Raw genomic sequence first — 23,345 nt, 5'->3', positions numbered from 1 at the left:
ACCATAGCTCAGTGGCGTAAATCAGGTTACCAAGACATGCCGGAATATGAAAACTTTCATCACTTGCTACAAGCTCCGATAGATGATGCCCAAGAAATTCTCCATTCCAGATTCCCAATGCCCAGATACATCGATACAGAGCATGGAGGAAGCCAGGTATGGTAAAATATGTATTATATAATCCAGGAAGCGATATTTAGTAATGCCTAGAGACTTTATATAGCAAACTGGCATTTCTGTACTAAAATATATGTAAATTGTAAGTTGTCATCTGGAATTTAAAGCTTTGATGGAGCTAGAAACTTAACAATACCTTTGTGCCTAGTTCATGAATCTTGTTGCTTATTGCTACTTTAATTACAGTGGCTTGAACTCTCAGTTCCTTGTATGAGCTGTATAGGACAAAAAGGTAGGCCTTGTCAGAGTCTCTGGATCAAGAGTAGAATTATTCTTAGTGTTATTTTTTTCAAAACCTTTTTACTAATATTGTATTGATACTCGCATTTGTTTTGCTAGTGCTTAAAAAAAGGAAAAGCTTACTTGCTGTTACTTTTCAAAATTGTTAGCGTTTATGCGTTAAAATTATAGAATCCTGGAAGTTACTTTTCCAGAGAGGCTCTTCTAAATACACAACTGTGCACATTTTTCTCTGAAAATAGTAGAAATGGCATGTTATATTTTGTGTACACAGATATTTTTTCCTGAGCATAAGAAAAATTTTGTTTTAGCAGATTAATTTACTATCTTGATTTTTTTTTTTTTTAAAAGGCTCGTTTCCTGCTTTCGAAAGTAAATCCCTCTCAGACTCATAACAATATGTATGCATGGGGACAGGTAAGTATGAATCTGCTGAGGAAGCTTGAATGTGTGAAATATTTTTGTGTTCCATTTCTGTATTTCAGAAATCAGGTGAGACATTGTGTACATGTAAGTAATAACGTCAAGTGCCGAAACTGGAGTATTGGCTCCCGTAATGCAGTATTGGCCTGATGCCACCAGAATTACTAAGGTTAAAAATAATAGGTTTCATTTTTTAATTCTTCCAAAAAAAATGGTATCGTTTGCTGCTTTAAACTTGTTAGTCTACTTTCTAGCCATCTCTCTTAGAGAGATACCTTCAAATTCTTTAGAATGAGGGTACTTGCCACCAAATAAAGACGAGTGCAGCTTTTTTTAACTACAGCAAATAACTGCTGAGATAGTAAATGTTGAGTTAATCTTTAAGCAAGATTAACTTTAAGCAAGAACTGAAAAGTACACCATACTGATGTACTGATGTTTCTTGGAACCTTTTTGGTCCCTCATGACCAGGATTCTGCTTTTCAAATGTTGCCTCTAGGAGGAAAGTTATATATGAGTTCAAAATTAGCTCTGCAGCAGCTTATGTTTTTGACTACTGCATCTCAGTGCCTGCTGTCCTTCCAAGTTCAGCATTTATAGTAGGAAGAGAAACACTGCTGTGGGTGAACACTAATGCCGTCTAATTTTGTCATGGAAGTGTGATTGCATCAGACACATAAATGCAGCAGTTCCTGGAACCTACAGGTCAGCTATACTTTTTGAGTATTTTGCTAAAGGGCCTACAGTATTCAAGTCATTAATAAATAGAGCTTTGCAGGATTTTTATGACAATGATTTTTGTCAGGTAAGATTTATCAGGGTTCATTTTCATAGAGATGTATTGGATGCAGTGAAACTCTTATCAGGAAAGAGTGCTGAGTTCCAGAGTGAAAAATATTTGATCACCTTATACAGAGTCGGGTCAACTGGACTTGAACCTGGCTCTCCCTCCTCCAAAGTCAGTATCCTAACCAGCAGTGTGTTGGTCTCTCTGTCTTTCTCCTGTTACATCCACAGCACACGCATGAATGAAGCCCATACTTTGAAAGATCTTGTTTTTATCCAAGCGTTACATTTTGAAGTTTTGAAATTTCTCATGGTATATTTTCTGCTTATTTAATTAGTAAGCAAATTAAATAGTATTCCAAATTTAAATACAAATACAAACAAACTCTGAACTGATCTGGGAGAAAACTTTTCATGGTGAATAAGTTAAAGTGAGGTTGTTTTTTTTTCTGATAACCTAGAAAAAGATAGCTTTCTTTTTTACTGTTGTAAAGAATTCAGTACTAGGATAACATAAGCTGTGTTAACCTTCCCAGTGGCATTGCCATGTGTGTATTCAACATAATATCCCACTGTTTTTGTGTGAATAAAGTTGGGCCAAGTGAAAATTATGAAATCAGGAGCGTGACTCTTGGGAGATAATTTTAAGCTGAGCTGGTTTTGCTCATGATTTTCTCCTGAGCTTCCTGGATTGTTTCACGTCACTTTGTGTGACCTATGTCTAAGCTGAAAATTTCCAGAAAATATTGTTAGTCCACACAGACCAGAAGAGGGCACTGGCACTCCACTGAAACCATGTTTCAGAAGGTGGTGAGCTGACTAGTTTGTTTTTTTTTAATAAGTAAGGATTTTTCTAAACTTCAGCAGATTTACGCCTTATATTGTATTTAAAATGTTTTCAGAAAATAATGGTTTGTCATACAGTTCCTTTCTGTTTAGTTTGGAAGTGTGAATGGATAGTCTTTGAAGATATTTATTTATTTGAGCATGCCATTATTTTCAACTTTTTTTTTCTTTTTGGGGACTATGGAGAATTTGTAATTTAAAATGAAAGACTAGATCAATGGCACAAATCTTATCAGGTGCCCCACTAGCTATTATGAAACTACTGTTAATTAAATTTAAATCTTAAGTACATATCTTAGCTCAAGATTTTGAGAAATTATAGTAAGCTATTTTTGAACAGAAAAGAAAACTGAGGGTGGTCTGTGCAATTGTACATTGTACAGCAAGATCCTGCTGGCTTTTCCCTTTATTCCTCAGCAAATAAAATACGCTGCTGTCTTACCTACTGTAATGAGGCGTTCCCACTCTTCAGATTTAACCTACTGCTGTTGGTGACAGCAGCTGTCTGTGTGCACATGTTGGAGGTGGTGCTCAACCTCGAGGGCAGAGCTTGTGTAGCGGTTTTAGGTACCCTGGGTTACCCTACTAATGGTAATTGTGAGGGGACTCCTTTCCTAGAGGTTTAACAGCTGAACTGGCAATACATTAATGAGGGGATGATGTGCTGCCCTTCCATGTGTAAGATACAAGATGGTGAGTGATATCCTGCCCCAAAACTAAACTAGTAATTCCCTTGCAGCTTCTTAAGTAAGGAGAGTTCAGACTTGGCGTTTGACAGGCTTGGAAGTAGAATGTCCTTATTCTCTCTCACCCTGCCACCAACAGTTGATAGATGGACCCAATTTTATGGGTCTTCCCTATCATAGGCTCTTCCCTGTGTAGTGTGTTAAGTGTAGTGCAGTGAAGCAAGAACTCTTAGAGCCACTGGATTTGTCCCTTGATCATTATCTGTTTTCTGGTGGCTCTCAAAAGGGAGCACCAGTTCTGAGCCTCCTCATTAAGACTTTCCTGTCTCCATTTTGAAAGGTTTTGTAAAGGCTCGGACAGCTCTCATTTCATTTGGAATTGTGGGTGCTTAGTACCTTTGAAATGACTGATTTTCTTGAGATTTAGAGGAATTCCTCATATATCTGTAAATGAACATAATCACAGATTTACTTCAGAGGTCTTGCGAGAGTTACTGTCTAACATTTGCAGAATCACCAACTCTGCTTTTTTATTTAGGCTGGGAATTTGCTTAAAAATAAAAATAAAAAAGAACCTTCTGAGGGAACTTCCTGGAATTCTGCGAATTACTTCTGAGGTCAAAAAGTAAACTGCAAAAATCTCTCCAAAAAGGGTTTTCATCTTTTATGATCTGACTTTGCAGTGTATGACCTTCAGAAGTTGTTTTTGTGGTTCTTTGAGGTGGTACAGAGCTGTAGGAAAGGACTGGCCCAGCTTCCCTTGAAAAAACGAATTGACCTTCACTCAGTGTCAGATCAGACCCACAGGGGATTTTTCTTCCATTTGCCATTGTGATAAGTCTGGACTTCAGTAATAGATAAGGATTTACTGGTTGCGTCACTTGCACATTTCTGTTTCTCTCATCTTTGTCTTGCCCTACTGTGATAGGGATGATACGAGAGTAGTTGTGGAGATGAAAGTTTTATTCACTCTTTAAAATGTTTAAGTCAGCATTTGGCAACTAGCAAAAGCTCTGAGTTTTGTATGATTGATAAAATTATCTCACCACACTGAGACTTGCTGCAATATACATTAATAAGGAAAGAATGTAGTTGTGGTTTATGCCAGAATTTATGTAAATATATGAAAATATATGTAAATTTAAAATTGCCTGTTTTTGTGAGAGGGTGACAGCAATGATGTGTTTTTAAGGTCTTTTTAAACTTATAAAGTGTTTATTTGATGGAACATACTGCACATTAAAAATGCTTTTTCTTTGCAATGGTTATAATGCATTCTCCTTATTTCCTTTACTTCTGTAGGAGTCTGGTGCACCCATTCTTACAGATGATGTCAGCTTGCAAGTATTTATGGATCATCTGAAGAAACTTGCTGTCTCTAGTGCGGCCTGACATTCTGCTGTGAATTAAAGGCACAGATAGGCTGGAGCCATATTTCAGCTTTTTCTCCTTCACCCTTTTCCATGTCTCTCTTGACAGAATGCTCTGATATGCACAAGCTGCCTGACTAAATTTAAAGTAGTGTTGTTTTCAAATAAAAGCTTTTGTTATCAGCAAACGTCTTAATGTAAACTGCAGTTTGAAAAAAAAAAAAAAAAAAAAAGACAGGTAGTAGTTTAAATTAGATTAGAGGAAAGAGAACAGTCATTTTGGTTACCATGATACTGTAATTACATTGACACCATGTGTAACAACTTTGAAATGTGATTTCTCCTTCCTTTTTAAATGATTGAGGCTGATCCTGCTTTACACTACAAAGGCACATTGAACAATAAAGGAAATCTTTGGTGATACCAGGCTTTCCAGACTGCCATATGACTTACTTTTGTTTACTCAGTTTGAGCAAGAAGTGAACAAAAACCAAATAACAATAATAGTAAGGCACTCCTCTGACTTAGTGTGCCAAACTTTATTTTTCTGCAATGATCAGTTATTGTTAAATGTGTTGCTTGTTTCAGGAGTATTTAATTTCAAGTATTTCCTCTTCCCTTTCGCCCCACTTGATTCTTTGGAACAGAGGTTTTTTTTTTTTTTTTACTCTCTTTGTAAAGAATTTGAACAGAAAAAAGTAAAAATGCCCCAAAACTGTTATTCTGCAAAGTTTAGAATCCACATGCTGTATTTCTGACAAAAATATCTATTATCAGAAGAACAGTAGCAGATGAATATGTTCAAAAATTAGTGTTTTTAGCTTGAGCTACAGAGAGACCATACGCTACCAAAATGAACTGACTCGAAGTATAGCCTTGATTGTTGTCTGTGAGTATACTTCTAAAAAATGTATTTACCTTTTCTGATAATGCCTTACGATGTCATTACACTAATGCATGGCACTGCACATACGCTTTTTGTTTCTGCTTCCTTTTTGTTATGAGTTCAACAGGCTGCTATTCTTGTTGAAACAGTATTATATAGAATATGCTGTAATTAATTTGATACTTAGTTCATACCTGGTTTTTTGGGTAAATTAATAGGCTTTCCCATTTACTTTTTGAAGTTTACACATGCAACAGATGTTTACATAGGTGATAGGACATTTTGACAAATAAAGATGTGAAATATGGTATTGGGTAATACAAAATTGTGCCAAGCCTGAAGCCAGGAAGGGAGAGATTGTTCAGACATAGGAAATTCAATCATTTATTGGTGTGATAAGCATGAGATCTGTTCTGTTTTGTCTGTAATAAATTCTGGGAAACTTGATTAAATCGATTGCTCTCCATTTCTTTTATCTGAAGGAGATTGAGCTCCATTTGCCTCAATACAAATAAAATACATGTTTTTCTCTCATTTTTTGTATTTATTGTGCTGATGTTCTGTCAGTGCTTGAAATGAAATGTGGAAATAAAATTGGTAATGATATAATTCAGATAAACTTCACATCTTTTATTCATATAGTAATTGGCAGCAAACTTGTTTAACTTCCAGAGATACTGAACTGCTCACATTAGTGGCAATTTAGGAAATAAAAATTCAGAACCCTCTTACCTTTGTTTCATTTTAGTTAATAAACAGCTTTTAAAAAGATTGTCATGACACTAAATATGTCTGATTTGTTTGACAGTTAGATACCTTTTGACTAATGAATCAGTTTGACTAATGAATCAGTCTCTCATCATCAAGTCATGTTAATGGATGGTGGGTTTTTTTGTATTTATAATTTTCCATTAAATCTTATGCTTTCCTTCCTACCCTTTAACCAAGTTTCAGTCTGTAATAGGTTCTTTCATCCAGTCCTTTGCCAACTTTAGCTTCTTCTGTAACTTTAAATGTTTAACATTGTCAAAGGCTTTTTGAAAATCCAAGTAGGTATTACCTTTATCTTCCTGCTTATTGACCCCTTCCAAGGGCACCCGCTACATAGTGAGACAGGATTTCCCTTCACAGAAAGCATACTGATTCTTTCCCAAAAGCCCATGACTATCTGTGAGCTCAGAAGTCTTGTTCTTTATTATAGACTCTACCATCTTACCAGGGATGGAGATCAGACTCACCAGGCAGTAGTTTGCAGGATTCCTTCAGCAGCCCCTTTTGTGGATGAGACTGACAGCTGCAGCAGTGACCATGTGTAATGAGTGACCATGTGTGATGATAGTTACACGTCTTGGCTTGCAATCCTGCTTTTCCGTGTTTTAGTTCCTCCAGAATTCTTGGATGAATGCCATGCAGTCCTGGTGGCTTACTAACATCTCATTTATCTGTTTGGCCTAATACTGCTTGTACACTTACATAAAATTGATACAGCTCGTTTGACCTATCTGCTGCCAAGAGTGCATTGAAAGTGGTAACCTCCCCCATATGTTCAGTAGTAAAGACTTCACTGAGCTTCTCTGTGGCTTTATCACTGCTGAGTACCCCTTTTATTCCTTTGCCGTCAAGCAGTCCCGCTGATTCCCTAGCAGCTTACCTTCTTCTGTGTTTAAAGAATTTTTGACTTTTAGGTTGAACATCTTTTGTGAAGTTCAATTTTAGCTTCCTTAATTTCCTTTTAACATTAGACCAGAGTGTACAGGAGATGCAGCTATTTCAGGGCTCGTGTCTGGAGGACATGATGGCAACCATCAGTTACCCTGTTACGTTTCTTGCAGTCAGGACTAGCAGAGTTTTGCTATAGAGCTAAGGAAAAAGATGACACATTTTCTTCCAAGTACAGTTTTAGCAACATTGGTGCGAATTGTGATTTTCTTCTGTAGCTCAGTGTGATGTTGTAAGTACTGCTAAAGTCTTGTGCAGCAAATTTAAAAAATAATAGGTAAATTAAACATGAGTATGTCTTATTTACAGTAGATCTCATATGTGATTCCTGAAGTTTCATGGCAGGCAACTAAGACAGATGCATCCTAAAATTGATACTGTAACTGATGGACAGAACCATGAATAGCCTAGATAGACTATCTTGTTCTTTAAATGTTTTCGGTCTCTCTGCAGCACTTGTGTTAGATTTCAGGGTGAAAATTTCTTCTTTAGAAGTTGTCCAGATTTGATGCAATTGATTGCATTTTCCACAGAAGCTGAAAATGTCTTTTCGTGTTGCTGGGGAAGTAGGCTGTTTATTATGACTGAGAATTGGTCAATATTTAAATCAATAGTATGTTCTAGGTTTGTGCTACAGGAGAAAATGGTTTAAAAATGATGAATTGCTGGCTATTTGCTGTCCTTGGTAGCATCTGTATTACCTAGGTTTCTTGGTGAAGAGGTATTAGTAAGATGCAATATCCATGACACTGCTGTCTTATTGTAAGGGTTGACCCGTTTAGCTATGATTGGAGGCCTTGCAATGATTTCTTTTAATATTTAGTTCTGGTTGGAAACAGATTGGAAATCAGAGGGAAAGTTGGTCAAATCTCCTGTGAAAAAAAGCCTAGAGACTTTTAATCCTCTGCTTGGCGTAAGAAGAAGTAGCCTTCTGCAGGAAAAGAGATAAAACTGGTTTGCTGACTGACTGCTCTGTTAAGGATGGGAAAATTGAAGACTGAAAATTATCAGTGGGCAATGAGAGGAAGGGGAGCAAGGAACCAGGCGCTCTCTTCTCTGCTTTGTTAGGCAGGCTGTGAGCTTTAGAACAGTACAAAATCTGTTTGTGTCATAAACCTCCTTGCTGGGCACATATGTGCCTGAAGCATTGCTGTCTGGAAAGTACATTTGTCTCAGAGAGCAACATGGGTGAATCTGAAATTAATGTTTTGCCAGGATCATGACACCAGATCAAGGCTCACAACCCTTCATATTCAATGGGGAAACTGTATTTCTGTCACTGCGTTGTATAGAAAAGCAGAGTGGCACGGGCAGTCGTTGCGCTGTGCCTAACCTATGAGGCATGCGCTTCTAGCCTGCTGCCTTTATCTCAGGAAGACAGAGAACAACTTTTCAGGCTATATGTGCTGCTCAAGCATCTGAATTTTTCTTCTCTATCTATTAACTTAAGGCCCATTCTTACCATATATTTAGACTAGCCTGCAACACTACCATCACTACCATCAGATCTTCTTATGTGAACAGGAAAAATCTATCCTGAATTATAAAAATAGTGCCTGATGTTTGTTAGATGTACATTTGTGGTAGACTCGGCTGTAACTGTCCTGGTGGCTTTCCTCACTTTCTGCAGCATGGGCAAATAAAGCCTATCTTGGGTGCAAAAGCTTCTTGTAGGATCATCTAGGGAACCATGACAAGCATTAGTTTGGCACAGTCCTTCTATACTCATATGCTGTCCTCTAATGCCATCATCTGTGACTTTTTTTTCCTCTTATTTTCCTTCTTGCTACAGGATCTTTTGCAGTTACTGTTGGGTGGATCTACCTTTGCATTGCTACCTTTCTTATAGTTGCTAAAAGGAAATGCATTTTTGTAACTGTACAGGATTTCTGATTTTTTTCCCCATTAAAAATAAAAGTTATTTTTCATAAGTTCTTTTTTTTAAAGGCATAGTGAAAATACATATAATCTGAGCTCCCTCTCTCTCTTCATGTATATATTTGTTTTTAAGCCTCTTTTTTGGATTATATCCTCAAAGGCATAGTTAGTCTCTTAATACTAGTATGCAGAAGATTAGGTAAAAGTTTCTAAGTGTGAAGGCTGCCCTTGGATCAGGAAAAGTGATAGGATTTAAGCTCCAATTTGAAACAAGGCATTTAGAGCATTAGGAGCCATCACCCAAAACATGGGCCATTTAAACGATCGGGCAGAAACAGCTGTGCTGGCAAAGTGCTTTTTTTCTGGGTACTGGCTTGAAGTGGAAAAGAATAGGCAAAACAAAACTGTCAAAAGGACAAGGAGAGAGCAAGAAAATGCTTGAGCCTAGAAATGTAATCCAAGAAAAACAGACAAGAGAAAGCTTTTTGGAATGAACAATGGTTAGTCCCGTATTAACTGTGACCCGGAAATGAAAGACAAGAAACTCAGAACTGAGCGAAGAATTTGCCTTCTCTCTGATTCCTACTGTTATCAAGAAAACAGAATGGTGTCTTTATTCTTTATAATGAACAGGACTGTACAAAGAATTTCATTATCAATGTTGCCTTTTAGGAAAAAAAATCAACCCTACAAGACCCCAAATATTGCCTACCTGATCATTTAAAACCACTAAAGTACATCCAAGATGGGAAAAACTCTCTCCTTCTACTTGCCATTTGTAGCTTTTCTGTAGTTAAATGAGAGGGTATTCTCTGACTTGAAAATGAAAGGAAAGTTTTGTCTAAAATACTTTAGAAATTGAAAGTAAGATCTCTTTTAATCAGCAATGACAAAAATACTTTTATTTTGATTTCTGTCATAGTGTAGGACAGGAGGCACACCAACAGTTTCAGAAAGAGTAAGTGCTGGGAACATTACTGTATCGTGTGCATCCTTTCTGCATAGGAGGCAGGAGAGTAATTCTTTTTTTTTTTTTCGTGTGACCCCTGCATTATTCCAAATATAGATCACATCTTCCTCTTGTCAGATCATCTCTTCTCCTGTGTGAGAAGAAGGAAGGCAAAGACAAACTCCTTACCAATGCTAGGCAGAAAAGGATTCAAAGCGCATAACCAGCTTGGGAGTTGTGTGCGGAGAGGCCAAGCTGAAGGCTGCCTGAGGCCCGTGAGCAGGGAAACGCTGCTGTCTTGATGCAGAGGTGGCTCGCTGCGATATTCAACCCTACTGTTTCGGTTTGCAAGCTGTAGCAGCTAGTCAGTCGTAACAAAGGGGAACTGAAAATCTCTGTCCTGTGGGTGGTAAGTGGTTAGGAAATTGCTATGGGGAATACCCACCCCTAACCAGGCAAAAAGACCAAGGTTGGTAAAACCTGGCAGCACGTAGGGGCCACCTCACCAGCAAAGGGAGAGCATATATCTGTCGGGAGCTGTAGCCAGCCCTTGAACTCCATGAAATGTCTTTAACTGAAGGCATATTGAAGGCATTTTATGCATATTTATATGCATAAAAGCCTCAAAGCTTGAGCTGTTTCTGACTGATCATCAGGACCAGGCTCCCTGCCCTCCATGTAAGGATGCTGGAAAGAAGGCAGGGACGGGTCCTGACGATGCTCTGCTCTTTCCTGGGTCAGGCAGGCAGCGAGCCTCGGCCGCTTTGTTTCTTGCTGTCTGTGAGTTGCTGCTGGTAAATGCCGCGACGTGGCCTCTCCTCTCCCTCCAGTTCGCAGGTCTGAGGCAGCTGGAGCAGCTGGTACATGGTAATGTAACCATGTTGCGTTATGCTGCCTCATGGTCTCTTTTGAAAAGTTGGAGATTTTCTTTTAGCTACTCTCTATGTGTATTTGATCTTTCCTGTCTTTTAATGCCACCTGTCAATAATTTGCTTTCTCCTGGCTGTACGAGGGGAAAAGGTAGTGGGCTGTTAACCTTAGACTGTCATCTCCTGCTTGGATGGGACACAGATTTAACAAGCTCAGCCCAAAAGTTGAAGTTAAATTGCTTAAAGACATGTGTGTTTGACTGGAATTAGAAACACTGTCAAGAGGGATTCCTAGAGCCTCATGGCTGGCTCTGTGAGACTGACATCGGAGAGTGGGCCCATGGGTACTTCCAACATACATTAGCATGTTTGGAAAATCGTATTTCCCAATATTCTCTCTTTTCCATGGTTAAAAATCATAGTCAATAAACAGGGACCATGATCCTATCCTGTTTTTCTATCAAATCCGAGGCAAACAATTTCATTATCCCTTGTCAGGTTGTGAAACACAACAGAGCTGAGCTCGGTTTAACTTTTGGCATTCTGAGTTCATACAAAAGTTAAATGTTACATGAAAGCCAATGAGCCTGAACAGAACAGATGGAAAAATAAATGAAGCTGTTGCTCTGCTCTGAATTTAGTGTAAAAGCTTGTTTAAAATAGCAGATTGTGCCTAATAGTGCAAGCTCTTGTCCAAAGAAAGGGCTGTGACACTAAAAGATAAACAATGACATTGATGTCTGTAAATTGATTTTAGCAAGAATGAAGTAAAATAGTCACTGCATACTTTAAACGATGGATACTGTCACCAACACCTGCAGGCTGTCCATCCCATGTGTCTTTCCATCCTGTTCCATGGCTGCCTGGAGGTGGCCAGTTATGTGGCACGCTTGCCGTGAAGCGGGGTAAGAGTTTGCTTGGAAGCTAATGCAGGTGGAGTGAGCAGTAGGGCTGCCACGTGCCTTTCCCAGAGAGAAATACCTGCATGTGTCACGAGTGTGCTATCAGCCTCGTGCACTGGGACTATGCACATTCCGGTCTGACTGCAGAATGGCCAGAGTTCTATATAACATATCAGAAAGTCCTATATAACTTATTCCTCATGTATCTGAGGAAGCCCAGGCATGGCAGCTGTGTAATTTTCTCCTCTTGTCCTTAGTGCTGGGAAAAGAAAACCACTCAGGGCCATTCAGCCACTTGCAAGACATGTATAAAACATGCTGTCAGGGTACCTTGGAACCATAATAGTTGTTCAGCTAGGGTGGAAATGAAGTGGGGCTACACTCTGCGGTCCCTGAACATATGTTCTTCCTTCTATATTAGACCTTATTCACCTGTGTAGGTGCTGACTCTTCAACCTTGAGAGAGATCCCAGTAACTCAAGGACCACAGTTCATAGTCTACAAAGAGCACATGGAACTGCATTGGTCTATAGGGTTATTCATAAAAATTTAAGAAAAGCACATAGACATGTATGAAAACTGAAGCTAAGCACAGACCAAAAAAAAGTTAGATGACACTGAATTGGTATAAAGTAGTCAGTACCAAACAAGAGGAGATCATCTTTCTAGGATTCAGCTATGAGCTCTTTTTTGACTGGCTCTTCTGCATATTGGTGACTGGTCTATACTTCCTGTTTTCTGTTTTAGCACTGACAGGTTTGCACTCTGATTTGATAGGACTCTATGCTGTATGAGCTGAAGAGAGCGCTGCCATGGAAGAGTGATTTTTTTTCTGCTAGATATGTAAGTACTGGAGGACAGCTTGAAATACTACTTGAAGCATGTGGAGGGTTTTAAAGAACTATTCTAATCTGCAGACATGTCACACCTGGCTAGTGAAGTAGTGTTCAAGTGGTTTGTAGCACTGTTGATCTTTATTCATCCTGGAGCAAGCGTATTTTTGTTAGCACTACTCTTTAGAAGGACTTGCATTGAATTATTTCCAGAAAACAGATGGCAAGTTGATAGGTGGTCAAAATATTACTTCCTGCATCTTTCTGGCATGCCATGCAAGCAGCTAGAAGAGCAGTGAATGACTACTCTTTAGTAGTCCCTTTTGTTGTTACCGCAGTTATTGTCTACACGGCCACCCAGCTGCTGAGCCCAAGTTGTGTTTGTCCAGGAGGAAAGCAGATATAGAAGGAAGGCTGTAAGAAGAGGCACCAACAGCCACCTCTTCTGGCAGCTAAAGGTCAAGTGGGACATTCATTGCGGCGGACCTTATGATTTCAAGCAATGCTGCCAGTCTACTTAAGATCAAAAGGTGACCCTCCCATATGAACTTCCATATTATGTCCTCTCACTCTAAATATTTATATACTGCACTGAGAAAAAAATAGCCCAGATATTAGCCCTAGCACTGTGTCTTAAACAATACTACAACATGAGAGGACATAAAATCTCACTTCAGACTTGCTCCCACTCCCCGGCAGAAGGAAGAGGAAAAGAAAAATGACACTTTAAATGATGACACCAATCAAAACAATGGGATTTTACTCCATTCTTGTCCCTGTAGTAGCAGAAAACTAGAGAGCTGAGTAGGTGCAGAGCTCAGCAGAATGTATATTTTGTCCTTTAAAGAATGAGAATTTTATCACAGACTTCTTGAAGCTAAAATTGATTGCAGAAGATAGAGTATTTTTTCTTGGAGTAAAGGCAGGTCTGGAAAGGGAGATTGCCATCAGAACTAATCCCCTGCAACTGTAATTGTGTAAGAGACACTTTGTTCAGATGGGTTATCTTTGTGCCTCTGTGCGCATGAATGAACTGCCAGCAAAAACAAATATTTTAGCATCTGTTGCAGAACTTCCTTACAAAAATGCAAGATGAAACTTACATTGTGTCACAGGGAAAAAAGCAGCAGAGATCGGAGGTGTTTGACAATGTCGGGTTCTCTGCAATAACGAGGAATTTTAAGTGAAATGTCCAGGTGATAGGAGGAAGTTGGCTGTGTCAAATGAAAGAAAAACAGACCTGGTATCTTGGTAGTTCCTGCCAAGCTGATAGGAGGAGAAAAATCCTTGCCAGCTTCCAAATGGGAAGCTGACTTAACCCTGAATACTAGCAAGTCGCTCCAGCCCTCGTTTCCCTGGGAACACCAGTTTGGCATCCTAGAGCAAGCTGTGGTTAATGGCTGTTTCCAAGGAGAGCAAAAATGCCCCAGAAGTGAAGCTGTGTAAGGAGTGGGTGGAGGAGGAGATCACTGCAGCCTTTGCAGAACAAGGTATACCGTATATGCAGTGCAAAGAAATCCTTACTCCGTTCTGTTATCTGATTTTTTTTTGCCCATTAAAAGTTAAATCAAGCCAAGTACACTCTGATTTCTATTTTTATAATTTGGCTGACTAAAATGAAAAAGATGGTTGAACTGAGCTTTTACTGCGTAAATGTTCTGCTGTTACTTTCTTTCCTTTGGGAATAACAGAAATTGCTTTTCTCTGTACTTATCAGATGTGTTAGTCATATGTTGATAGGATGCTTTTGAGCAGGGATGCAGAAAATGTTATGGCTGCACTTTCCAGAGGGAAGCAATGGTTTAAGTGACTTAATAACCTCTTCCTAGCTAAGGGATATGAATGAATTTTCTTTACAAAAGCAAGAGTACACCCCTGATAGAAAATGGTAGAAAAGAAGACAGATTTAGTAACTGTGTGTAATCTACCAAGACCACAGCATAAAGAGTCCCATTACCATATCTGTTCCTTTCAACTTAGAAAAGAATTGAAAATTCACAAATTTAAGGGTAGATCCTTGCACAGACTACTTGTTATCCAGCAGAATTGTAGCCCAAGTCTGAACAGTCCCACAGGCTCCAGCACAGACTGAGATTCCTCTGCTCCGAGTGCAAATCTGTGTCTTTGTGGTGCGTGTAAAACTACATGTATAAACACATTAGAGAATATTTTCTAAGACATGTTTTTAATTGAAAAGATAATGTGGGCATAACACTTTCAAAAGCTAATCCACCTTAATCAGAGTGAATTGAAAGAAGATTAAACAAAATTTGTTATCTGTGCATATGTACCTGAGATACATGAAGTGACAAGTCTTCTTAGTAGGTCAGTTGCATCTGAATGAAAATTATCCTTTTTCCTATTTAAGCAGCGTGTATAAATAAATCTGGATTTATTTTTTTGAGAGGAAGTAATTGGTAATGGATGACATAATGCCACTCTAAGCAGAGCTTGAAACATCTTGGAGTTATTCTGAGTAGAATAAATAGGACATCTATTTTTATCTGATTTCTGCAATGTGTTAACCTTGACACGACTGATCTTATTCGCTAATAAAAATACATATTATTCAAAATACTGTTAACAGTATTACAACAGGCACTTTCCATGTTCTTACAAGAAGAGGAGACTGCTTTTATAGACTCTACCTCCAGTCTCACAAATAAATGAAATCATTTACTTTTGTACAGTGATCCCAATGAAATAAGTTGTTATTTTGCTGTATGTGGAATCAAATGTGCCTACTAAACCTCCACAGGAACGGGGCTTTGGTTAAAACTTCTCTTCTGAGAAGTACTTAATGCTATCAGACAAACCCTGCCGCACTTTGGCTGCAATTCCATGTCTTTACAGGATTCTTACTTCTTCACGTTCAGTCTCATTCCTGCCTACCAGAGGTTATTGCTAATTCCAGTTTGCCAGTTGAACCATATTGTGGCTTCAGTTTATATCAGATCAGTGAAAAGAAAGGAGTGGCTGGCGTCAACAGCAGTGGAAAACAGTAATATGGATTTGCAGCTTCCAAGTGACTGGGAATATTTTAATCATTTGCACTGTCTTTGACAAGTAACTGCATAAGTAAGGGGGCAGTAACTGCATAAGACTTCAGGCCTGATTCCGACTCTAATTACACTGATTACTGGTGTAACCAAGTCTCTTTGATTATCTCTCTTTTACACTTGTGTTAAGTACGGGCCGAATCAGTGTAGGATCTGAGTTAAATTCACTTCCATTTAGAAAAGCACAGTGATATTTTATTTTTCTCTTTTGTCATTGCTTAAACTTTTATGATAAAAATAAGAATGACAACCCTTTAAAGTAAATCACCTGTCACAAACATTTTTGACATTTTAAGAATTGATCTAGAAAGAACAACTACAAAGAACTGATCTAAAATATTTTAATGGAATAAGCAGAAGCTCTTCTAAATGTAACAAAACATCTTCTTTGAAAAATTTGAACTTGTAAGAACAAATGTTCTTAGATAAACACAGGGGAGGAAATTCAGCAGAATGATCATCCTTTGGTTCCCCTCATCGAAAAAGAACACAAAATAAGCAGAAACTAAATACACAAGCACTGATTTGTATGCATTTTTTTTTAATTTGCCAAAAGGGGAAAGCTGGGTTTAACTGACTAAAGGAAATGAGACGTTATATCTACTGAGCTGGACAAAGACTTGCCCAAAACATTCATCAAACTGGAACTAATATAAGAAAACAATTATCTTGGGGGTGTGAGATGTCCAGAATAAAACTTGTTATGTTAGGAATTTTAATTGTTGAATGAATGCTTCTGATAACTCCAAAATCCTTTACTAGCTGGAAGAAATAATCATGGAATATACAGGGAATTGTAAGTTCAGACTACAAGAAGACACTTGCATGTACTCACTGTAGAATTGAGTAAAACAGTTTTGTAGAAACTTGGCCATGAACTGTAACAAGACAGGAAACAGATAAGACAGATAAACCTGAGTAAGGAGGTCCAAAGTATCAGGAAAGAGAGGCAAATGGTCTTGGAAGGTTGGAGCAGTCACAGGTGCCTTTACAGATGAGCAAAGGTGCTCATGAATTGTTGGCATCGCAGCAGAAGCTTTTGCAATGATAAAACTCGTGGCTTTGATGTAGAGGGATGCTGAGGGCTGTATATTATATTCACTGCTCTTCCCTTGTCCACATAGCAAGTGATTTCATTATAGAAGGTAATCAGATCTGTCAGGCATGATCTGCCCCTGGTAAATCCATGCTGATTGTTCCTCACCGCCTTCTTGTCCTTTGTGTGTTTGGAAATGGATCCCAAGAAGATGCGCTGCATGATCTTTGTAGGGACCGAGTTGAAGCTGGGGTTCGGGTTTAGTTCCTCTGAACCTTTGTTAAAGGTGGGTGAGATTTAGCCTTTTTCAATGGGCCTCCCTGGATCGTCACAATGTTTTGAGGATCATGTGATCCTCAAATCACAATCACACATCCAGCTTTTTCACCATCCTCCAGTGGATCCTATCTAGCCCTCTAGATATGAATACACTCAGCTTCTCTAAATAGTCCATAACCTATTTCTCTCTTACTGTTGTCTGATCCTTTTTTTCAAACTGTGCTAGCACACGCGGAGGTCTGGAAACTTTATGAAGACTGAGACAGAAAAGGTCATTGAGGATTTTAGCCTTTGCTATACTATCTGCTACCAGGTTATCTCTTCCCTTCAGCAAGAACCTCACATTTCCTTTGAACTTGTCTGCTACTGGCGTACTTATAGAATTGTTTCTTTTTACCCTTTATGTCCCTCAGCAGCTTGAGCTCCAGCTGCTTCTATCTTTCCTGATCCCATCCCTAATCGCCTAAGCAAGTTTTTATAGTCCTTCTCTGTTTCCTGTCCTTGCTTCCACTTCTTGTATATTCTCATTTTGCATTTTAGTTCATTAACAGCTCCTTACTTTGCCAAGTGGGCCTGCTGCCGAAATTTCTGGCTACACATAAAATCAGTCCAGCCTTTAATTAGAATTAGGGGGTATTTCGTCACTGCATCTATCTTTTTATTATTTTTAGGATTAAGTTCTGGCATTAACCAACCTGAAGAGCTTGAGACCTAGTTTTTACGACAGTCCTGCCCTCCACGAGCCACTTTAAATCTGAGTAATTCCCCTCTGTTTCTTCTTTTGGCAACATGAATTTGGAGTTTTACCTTAATACAATGCAGATATAATGAAGACACCATTCACTTCCAACCTTCTTTGCAAAAAGCAAAAGCAGCTTGGATCCAGGTTGCCTGTCTTCACTCAGACCAGTGCATACTTGCAATATTTCTAGGTCTGGAATGTTTTACATCATAGAATTACATATATATCGTACATTCATATTGCATAAGGGCATGACTTTTGGTAGACTCGGCTTCTGACAAGACAACACCTTTTGCTCTGAACACAATACTAGAATTATACTAATTGGGGAAAGAAAATCTTTATCCCACAAATCTCCGAGTACCAATTGTCAGCTTTGGAGTTCTGGGTCACAATGACTTATTTCATTTTGATAAGTGGTTTTATAAATATAAGTAAGGACTTTAGAAACTTTGTGAAGTTCTTACCATACCAAAAGGAGTCAGATGAAGATTTTTTTCGGGAAAAAAGGACACTGAAGGTCAGATGTTGAGTAATATGAAGGCAGGAGTTAGAATTCATTCCATACTGTGAAGTTAATGGGGAGAGTGGGCTCAGCAGTGGAAAAAAAAGGGTGGTTTGGTCTGAAGGAAAAAACAGATACAAACAAGCTGATGATGGCAGCTTGTGGTCACTAGAAGTGTTTGGATTAATTGCAAGTAGTAAGAATAGGTCAACGCTCTGTTCTGGGGTGGGGAGAAAGAAGCTGGAGAGTTGCTTGCTCATCTTTTTTTTTTTTTTAAGAGATCATTCAAAAATAAACAAAATTAAGTAATAAAATATTAGATAACCAAAACCAAGCAATGTAAAAATACCTTTCCCTACAACATCATCAAATAATGACTCTAACAAGTGCAAGATTCAATTTCACTTCCCAAGCAGCTATTGCACGCAAAGATTAGAGAGCAGAAGTTGCTTCAGTCTTGAAGCAGCAGTTGTTACCATGTAATTGAATTAGCTTATTTCAGACATTGTTGCTGCCAATGGAGAGGCTTAAGCTCCACATACAGCATGGAGCATCTGTTAGAGGGAGTTAGCAATGAACAACTAACAGAGCAATCAGAAAAGGTGGTAAGGCAGTTGTTTTGTATCATCCTTCACTTACATTTATTGTATTGCATCAGGAGTTTGGTTTGAAATCAATCTGTTTTATACATTACTCTTTCCTAGTAAAGCCTCGTTCCCCAAAGAAGGCAAGTCTTCTGCAGACTTATGGTGAATAATACAAACGAAAGTTTCAAGGCAATTACAAGAATTTTTCCTCATCAAGTAAGGGCAGCTTCAGTGACAAAGGGACAGCTGGAGATTTAGTATGATTTTAACCTAAAGAAAGGACTGTGAATTTTTGAAACCCTGCCCTTTACTGCTGGATTATTTGATGGTCCCTACTGCAGTGCAGCCTTCCAGTGTAGTGGCACTGGATTGACGCTACCAAGCCAAGTTAGGAGTACTATGAATGGGAGGTATAGTCTGAACGGGGACAGCAGCGGGGAGGCCAGCCCAGATGGATGTTGTCTTGCAGTTCTCTCCTCTCACCTTAACCAAGATAAGGGTGAAGCAGGATTTGGGTGAGAAGTCCAGAGAGCACCAGGGCTACCTGAAGCTCGTTAAAGAATTAGATCTGTAGAGGTAGACAACGATGCACCTTCTAGCCCCAAAAGCTCAGCAGGTCTCGAGCAAAGCCGGGGAGCCCTCCGAGGCTTTCGTTCACCGGCGTCAGGCCGTGGGCGCTGAAACCAGCTGGCTGCGGCCCAGGCAGCTGCCTGGCTCCTGCTCCCTCCTGGCTTGGACCTCTGAGCACCGAGATCTCCCTGCGCGGTCCTCCCCAAAACACCAACCCTAGCGGCTGCTCCCAGGCCGGCAGCTTCGGGGACACCTGGATCGCTCCAGGCGTACCGCGAGGTCCGAGCTGGGGCGGTGACGGCCACGGGGCTGTGCCCTGGTGCGCTGCCGCGGCGTCAAGCGCGGGTGAGCCGGTCCGCGTGTGGGGTCCATGGGCCTCGGAGGGGCCCAGCTGCCCCAGCTTTCGGTTTAAGGCAGGAAGCATTTGTCAGGGTGTCCGGGCAGAAGGGCAAGTGTTTGGCTTTTTCTGTTTCTCAGGAAGAGGCAACGGGCAGGAACTGAACCACAGGAAGTTTCGTCTGAACCTGAGGAAAAACTTCTTCACTGTGAGGGTGACAGAGCATTGGAACAGGTTGCCCCGAGAGGTGGTGGAGTCTCCTTCCCTGGAGATATTCAAAACCCGTCTGGATGTGATCCTGGGCAATATGCTCTATAGGTCCCAGCTTGAGCAGGGAGGTTGGACTAGATGATCTCCAGAGGTCCCTTCCAACCTAAACGATTCTGTGATTCTGTGAAATACAGACCGTGCCTGTTGCAGGATGTCGGTGTGTTCAGTGCCTGCAGGCGCCTTCCCGCAGCTCTGGGGCCGAGTCGTGGACTCCGTTGTGGACACTGGAAATGCACATATGCCCCTTATATCTGAAAGTTTTTATGTTGCCACTTTAGGGCCTAAATTCTAGGCTCTGTGCCTAGAATTCTATTCTCTGGGTATCTCCACGTATGAAAGTCACTGTAGGTGAAGGGGCCTTTTTTTGCTTGAGTTCAGTTATCAAATAAGCGATCTACTTGGGTTTCACTTTTGGGATGTGGTAATGCAATGACCTTCAAGCATGTGAGCAGAGCCAGGATGACTGCGCGTTTCTGCTGAATCGAGACCTCCCTAAACATACCAACATGACCTGAGAAAAGGCTTTATTTAAAAATGCCTTGTAACTCTATAGATGGGGCGGGCTTAGAAAGCACATTTGCAAGATCTGCTTACAGTGTCGTTCTTATGCTAGTGCTCCCATTACTCACACTAGAATAAATTGCAGAACCTGGCCTTGCCCTTTACAATGAAATATTTTTTAATAATTCAGTAAGTTACCATAGAGATCAGAAAAGAACGCTCACCTTATTTTTTGGAGGAAATAATGGGCAAGCATGGGACATTTTCTTATAATAATAATACCAAGTAATTTGGAGAGAATTTCATGCTTTCTAAAGTGCTGATAGTTTCTTCTATGTACTTCTTCGTAGATTCTATACTATTGTGAAGTATAAAGTCTTTAAAGTATAAAATCACGTTTCTAGCTTAAAAGCGAATTGCAGATTTCCATGCGGAATTGCTCCTCCCTCAGTGTGACTCCCCTTATCTAATGTGACCACATCCTCAAATGGAATTAGGTCATAGTATGCTCTAAGTATAAAGCTGATTAAAAGCAAACCCGTCTATTCTATTGTATATATAGCTTTGGGAAAATAGCCTGACTTTTCTTAAAACGTAGGTAAAAGGAGGAATCATTCAATGGAAGTCTGAATTGCCATCTAGGTTTGTCACCACTCACAAGCAACAGGAATCAAGACACTTGAAATAAATGGGACAAAACATAAAAAAACAAATACAAGTGTTTAGCCGGGAGTCCAGGCCTCTCACCTGTCTGGAGCAGCTGTTCTAAGCAGACTACTGGATGGAAATACATACAGTCAAAAAAAGTAGTAGAGGTATATTAGAGCAGCAGTCTACAGCTATTGTGACAGAGCTGGCAGGCATGTTGTGGGTCAGGGTCATGTTGCTGCCATGCTCTTTATGCTGAAAGATAGAAGTAACTGAAAACTCCTGAGGGTCTCTGATACGATGAAGGGTCAGGGCAACTGGAAGTTTGCTCTTTGATTACCTTTCCTTACTGAAGCAGCTCAGGTAATTGGAGCCACATGGTCCATGCAGTGATGTGTTATTCCCTCTGCTTTTCCAGCTGTGTGAGACTCAGAGGAAGCTGCAGCTGATAAGCCCTTGGAAACAGTATCAGCTGGGTTGGGAAGCACCATGCAGGTGAATTTTCAGCAGAACTCTTGAAAGGTGGGTTGGGCAAAGTAGAGAGCCTTGCTTCTATGCTCTGGTAAGATGTAAAGCTTTTTTCCAGGAGCTGGTGAAATGTGCCAGTGTGAGGTCATGCTCTTATTTCCTAGTGTGCCAAAGCTGGTTCTTTTGAGATAGGTAGCTTTTAGTTGCTGAATATCTTAGTAGTTTGGACTTGTGGTTTCTAGATCTAATCTGGGTAGTTGTTTTTTTTCTGCTGGGGTAGTACTTTACTGAAATGGTTAAAAGATGACAGACCTGCAATGTAGGGTTGGTTTGTTGGCTGTATTCTGGGTCTTTGTACTACTTGATTTTTTTTTTTTTTTTTTTTTTGGGAAGGGGGGGTGGATAATGATGTGGATGGTCACAAGTTAGTCCAGATTATTTTGGGGAAGCGTACTAGTAAATGCTGTTTGTTGGAGGACACTTTAAATGACCTTTTTGATTTTGAGAGCAACACCAGTCCTTTAATTAAGAATAGCTGAACAAGTAAGGATACCGCATTGTCTTTTGGGATCTGTTAATATTCTAAAAGTCTAATTTTTGCTTTAGTAAGGAATAAAAACTAATGCTAAAAGTGATGTTTTAGTACTTTCTTTTAATGAGGAAGTGGATTTTTTTGGCCAGATCCAAACTGTATGTTTTGAGGTACTTCCAAACTGGAGGAACTGCTTAAGGGATGCTTCTTTGTTTTATTTGGGTTTACCAGTATGACTGGAAACTGTCCAGTATATAGAACTTTAAGGTGTGTAGGACATATTTATTCAATCAAGTTCAAGTTATTCTTCTATATGTAGAAGTATGTTTATGTGCTCAGACAAGCCAACGTTAGAGTTCACAATATTGTCCTTTTATTTTGCACTTTACAGCAGTTTTTTGTTAGTGCATACACATGCTAAAAGCTATCACAGTATTTTGTTAAATGAATCACAGTTATTATGCTGTTATGCTATTTTTCTTAATAAAAGCCATTGCAGAAGGAAAAAAACCCTAAATTTAATTAGGACAAAAGCTGATTATATTAAGTCTTAATTTACATCTCATTTTCCTGATAGGTTGTGCAAAATGGCAGTGGCCCAGTCATTTGTTAATGTAGCAAGTCTGTGCTTGGGCAACAAAGGCCATAAATTTAAGTGAAGCTAAGTAAAAACCATGAAGGGGCAGAGAGATAAGGAAAAGTGATATTTGTTTTCTGAGTAATTTCTACTGTCCTCTGTCTAACTGAGTGCTCACAAAAACGCTTTTTGCAAGAGACCAAGTAGCAGATTGCTCCATCACCATTTTCAACTGAGGAATCCTTTTGAGTTAAATGAAGTTACAGGATGGTAACATTTTCAAAAGCACTAGCAGAACAGACACCTAAAGTAGCACATTAGGTGCTGTTACAGCTCAGTACTTTCATATCTGCTGTTCTGTTTCTTTTGTAAATGCTGTATAGTTACAGTGCTTTGAGCATGTCTGTCTTTGGCACCACATGATACTGTAAAGGCAAAGGAGAGTCTCATAAGCTTTTTCTCTGACTCAATATCCAGCTGAAAGGAGATAATGCTGTAGTTACAACTCCAGTTGTAACCAAAGGTTACAGCTTTTGATTATGAGCTGGTTGGACACAATGAACAGACAATAAAGAAAAAAAGTCAACATTTGAAGATACTCCAAACACTGATTAATGTGTTGCAGCTTCCTTCTGACTCTAGGAAGCATTGTCCCTCTTTTACAGATAGT

At 39.5% G+C, this 23,345-nt stretch overlaps 1 protein-coding gene and 1 long non-coding RNA gene across 6 annotated transcripts in view; both read left to right on the top strand.

The window, feature by feature from the left end:
- The window catches only part of SEC23A (SEC23 homolog A, COPII coat complex component), a 33,089-nt gene extending 27,141 nt beyond the window's left edge, over nt 1–5,948 (top strand). For all 5 annotated transcript variants that reach the window (XM_068946517.1, XM_009670910.2, XM_068946515.1 and 2 more), the window contains 3 exons: nt 1–156; nt 769–834; nt 4,461–5,948. In XM_068946517.1, coding sequence (XP_068802618.1) covers nt 1–156; nt 769–834; nt 4,461–4,550 — 312 coding nt within the window. In that variant the 3' untranslated portion in view covers nt 4,551–5,948. The remainder of the gene's footprint in view (nt 157–768; nt 835–4,460) is intronic.
- A 7,979-nt stretch (nt 5,949–13,927) lies between these two features.
- Nucleotides 13,928–23,345, top strand: part of LOC138067321 (uncharacterized) — a 201,955-nt gene continuing 192,537 nt past the window's right edge. Inside the window, exon 1 of the long non-coding RNA XR_011141193.1 lies at nt 13,928–14,054. This is a non-coding gene — a long non-coding RNA (uncharacterized lncRNA). The remainder of the gene's footprint in view (nt 14,055–23,345) is intronic.

The sequence above is a fragment of the Struthio camelus genome, chromosome 5 (assembly GCF_040807025.1).
Source record: "Struthio camelus isolate bStrCam1 chromosome 5, bStrCam1.hap1, whole genome shotgun sequence".
Lineage (NCBI taxonomy): Eukaryota > Metazoa > Chordata > Aves > Struthioniformes > Struthionidae > Struthio > Struthio camelus.
Note: the sequence above shows the minus strand (reverse complement) of the source record. Positions and strands in the feature narration are given on the sequence as shown.